Source organism: Amaranthus tricolor, chromosome 5 (assembly GCF_026212465.1).
Source record: "Amaranthus tricolor cultivar Red isolate AtriRed21 chromosome 5, ASM2621246v1, whole genome shotgun sequence".
Lineage (NCBI taxonomy): Eukaryota > Viridiplantae > Streptophyta > Magnoliopsida > Caryophyllales > Amaranthaceae > Amaranthus > Amaranthus tricolor.
This window is the reverse complement of record NC_080051.1, coordinates 22,312,727-22,315,677: the sequence shown is the minus strand read 5'-3', so window position 1 is coordinate 22,315,677 and position 2,951 is coordinate 22,312,727. Positions and strand designations below refer to the sequence as shown.

Here is a 2,951-nt window from a genome sequence, read left to right as displayed (position 1 = left end):
CGAGTCAAGTGTTTTGGTTCGGTTTTAAATTGTGTCTTATGACCATATTGATTATTATATAATTTTAAATTCATTTTGGAGTCGGATCAAGTCGGATTCGTTTACAAGGTCAAATGAATATCGAGTCGTCGAGTCTATTTTCAACATCTCTAAGTCACTCCCTAATACGGCAGTTCTTTCTCGATCTAACTACTTTTCAAAAATGGAAGACTAGATGGGACTAAGACCTTATAGTACTCTAATAGGCAAAACACTGAAATTTCTGGTACACTACTTTTCATTCTTGCAAAGACTAGTAATTGAATAATATTTAAATCAACATTAAAGGAAAAAAAGTGAAGACTTCCATATTGATTCCAAATTGATTTATAGAACGAAATTGTGTAGCAATTACAAGGCAATGTGAAGCGAAAAAACAATGAAAAGTAGTCAAGTATACCAACCTCAACTTAAATACATTTTACATTATTTTACTTTATAATGCTTGACCTTATATTTTATAAATACCCATCTAAATTCTCAATCATACACTTACAACAAGCCACTCTAAACTAAAACCACAAAAACTAGCACGTCTTATAACATCTATGGATGCACCAACTTGGTCCGCCTATGCATTTGCATGGCTAGGAGCTTTAGCCCTTGTACTCCTTTCAAGCCACCTTCGTCGTCGTAAACTAAACCTACCACCTGGCCCGAAACCATGGCCGATCATTGGAAACTTCAACCTTATCGGATCCCTTCCGCATCGTTCCATCCATGAGCTTTCTAAGAAATATGGGCATGTAATGATGCTTCGATTCGGGTCAGTTCCTGTTTTAGTAGGCTCATCGGTGGAAATGGCAAAACTTTTCCTTAAAACCTATGATGTTATATTTGCTGGGAGGCCTAAAACCTCCGCAGGTAAATACACAACCTATAATTACTCTGATATAACATGGTCTCAATATGGTCCATATTGGCGTCAAGCCAGAAAAATGTGTCTAATGGAGCTCTTTAGTGCGAAGAGACTCGAATCTTACGAGTACATACGTGTAGAAGAGCTTAATACAATATTAGGAGACATACTTAAGACTAATGGTGAACCCACCATGATAAAAGATCAACTCTCAACATTGAGCTTAAATGTAATTAGTAGGATGGTTTTAGGGAAAAGGTACTTAGATGAAAATGAAGAAAATTCAATTGTTACACCGGACGAATTTAAGAAGATGCTTGATGAATTGTTCTTACTAAATGGGGTGTTTAATCTTGGGGATTGGATCACTTGTCTTAAGTATATTGATGTTCAAGGTTATGTGAAGAGGATGAAGGTTTTGGCTAAGAAATTTGATGGGTTTATGGAGCATGTATTGGATGAACATAATGCTAGAAGGGAAAAAGAGAAGGAAAATTGGGTGCCTAAGGATATGGTGGATGTTTTGTTACAGTTAGCTAGTGATCCTACTCTTGAAGTTAAGCTTGAGAGAATTGGAATCAAGGCCTTTAGCCAGGTTTGCTCTTCTTTTAACCTATAATATATGTTTTTCTTTTGACTTGTTGATGCATTAATTTCTATTCTATTTTTTTGACCTCTAATCTTTGTGATTTAAAAACCATATAAAAATAGTTTATGACTTGAAGTTAGTCTAACCTGACTTGATCTGTTTCATGCCTTTTCATACACTATGGCCACCAATTTAGTGTAAAACACTCATTTCCACCCTCCCTTATAATATGGAGGTTCTTTCTCCACCTACACGTTTCAAGTGGAAGACTAAATGGGATCGACACCTTATTATTACTCTATTAGGAAAAACAGTGAAATTTCTGATACACTATTTTTTCATTATAGACGGATCTAGTGTGTAATTTGAGGTCAGTTGACATTACTTAAATACAAAATTAAATCAAACAATGTATTTATATACCATAGATGAGTTGTGTAGTATATTGTCCTTCATATGATTGACCAAAGTTCAAGACCTATAAAATGCATTTTACATAATTTTTTTTAACATCACTTTTTTTTTTCCTGAATCTATAATTACTTTTCATAGATACAAAAACAATAGTTGAATAATATTCTAATTCAACGTTACAAGGAAAAAAAGAGAAGACTTTCATTGATTCCAAATTGATTTATATAACAAAATTGTGTAGTAATTACAAGGTAATGTGAAGTGAAAAAACAATGAAAAGTAGTCAATTGTATACCAACCTCAACTTAAATACTATTTGCATTATTTTACCTTTTTTTTTATATGCTTGACCTTATATTTTATAAATACCCATCTAAATTCTCAAATATGCACTTACAAAGAGCCACTCTCAACTAACTAAAACAACAAAAACTAGAACTTCTTATATCATCTATATGGATGTACCAACTTGGTCCGCCTATGAATTTGCATGGCTAGGAGCTTTAGCCCTTGTCCTCCTTTCGAAACACCTTCGCCGTCGTAAACTAAACCTACCACCGGGACCAAAACCATGGCCGATCATCGGAAACTTCAACCTTATTGGACCCCTTCCACACCGTTCCATTCATGATCTTTCTAAGAAATATGGACATGTAATGATGCTTCGATTCGGGTCATTTCCGGTTTTGGTAGGCTCATCGGTGGAAATGGCAAAACTTTTCCTTAAAACCCATGATGTTATATTTTCTGGGAGGCCTAAAACCTCCGCAGGCAAGTACACAGCCTATAATTATTCTGATATAACATGGTCTCAATATGGTTCTTATTGGCGTCAAGCTAGAAAAATGTGTCTAATGGAACTCTTTAGCGCTAAGAGACTCTAGTCGTACGAGTACATACGTGTAGAAGAACTTAATACAATATTAGGAGACATATTTAGGACTAATGGCGAACCCACCATGCTAAAAAATCATCTCTCAACTTTGAGCTTAAATGTTATTAGTAGGATGGTCTTAGGGAAAAGTTACTTAGATGAAAATGAAGCAAATT

The 2,951-nt window shown here is 34.8% G+C and overlaps 2 protein-coding genes across 2 annotated transcripts in view; both read left to right on the top strand.

Moving 5' to 3' along the window:
- The first annotated feature begins 365 nt into the window (after positions 1–365).
- LOC130813760 (trimethyltridecatetraene synthase-like) overlaps positions 366–2,951 on the top strand; it is a 5,771-nt gene continuing 3,185 nt past the window's right edge. Inside the window, exon 1 of the mRNA XM_057679624.1 lies at positions 366–1,493. Coding sequence (XP_057535607.1) covers positions 588–1,493 — 906 coding nt within the window. The 5' untranslated portion in view covers positions 366–587. The remainder of the gene's footprint in view (positions 1,494–2,951) is intronic.
- The window catches only part of LOC130813761 (cytochrome P450 750A1-like), a 1,553-nt gene continuing 104 nt past the window's right edge, over positions 1,503–2,951 (top strand). Inside the window, exon 1 of the mRNA XM_057679625.1 lies at positions 1,503–2,951. This exon is cut by the window's right edge and continues 104 nt beyond it. Within this exon, the coding sequence (XP_057535608.1) occupies positions 2,357–2,785 (429 nt within the window). The 5' untranslated portion in view covers positions 1,503–2,356 and the 3' untranslated portion in view covers positions 2,786–2,951.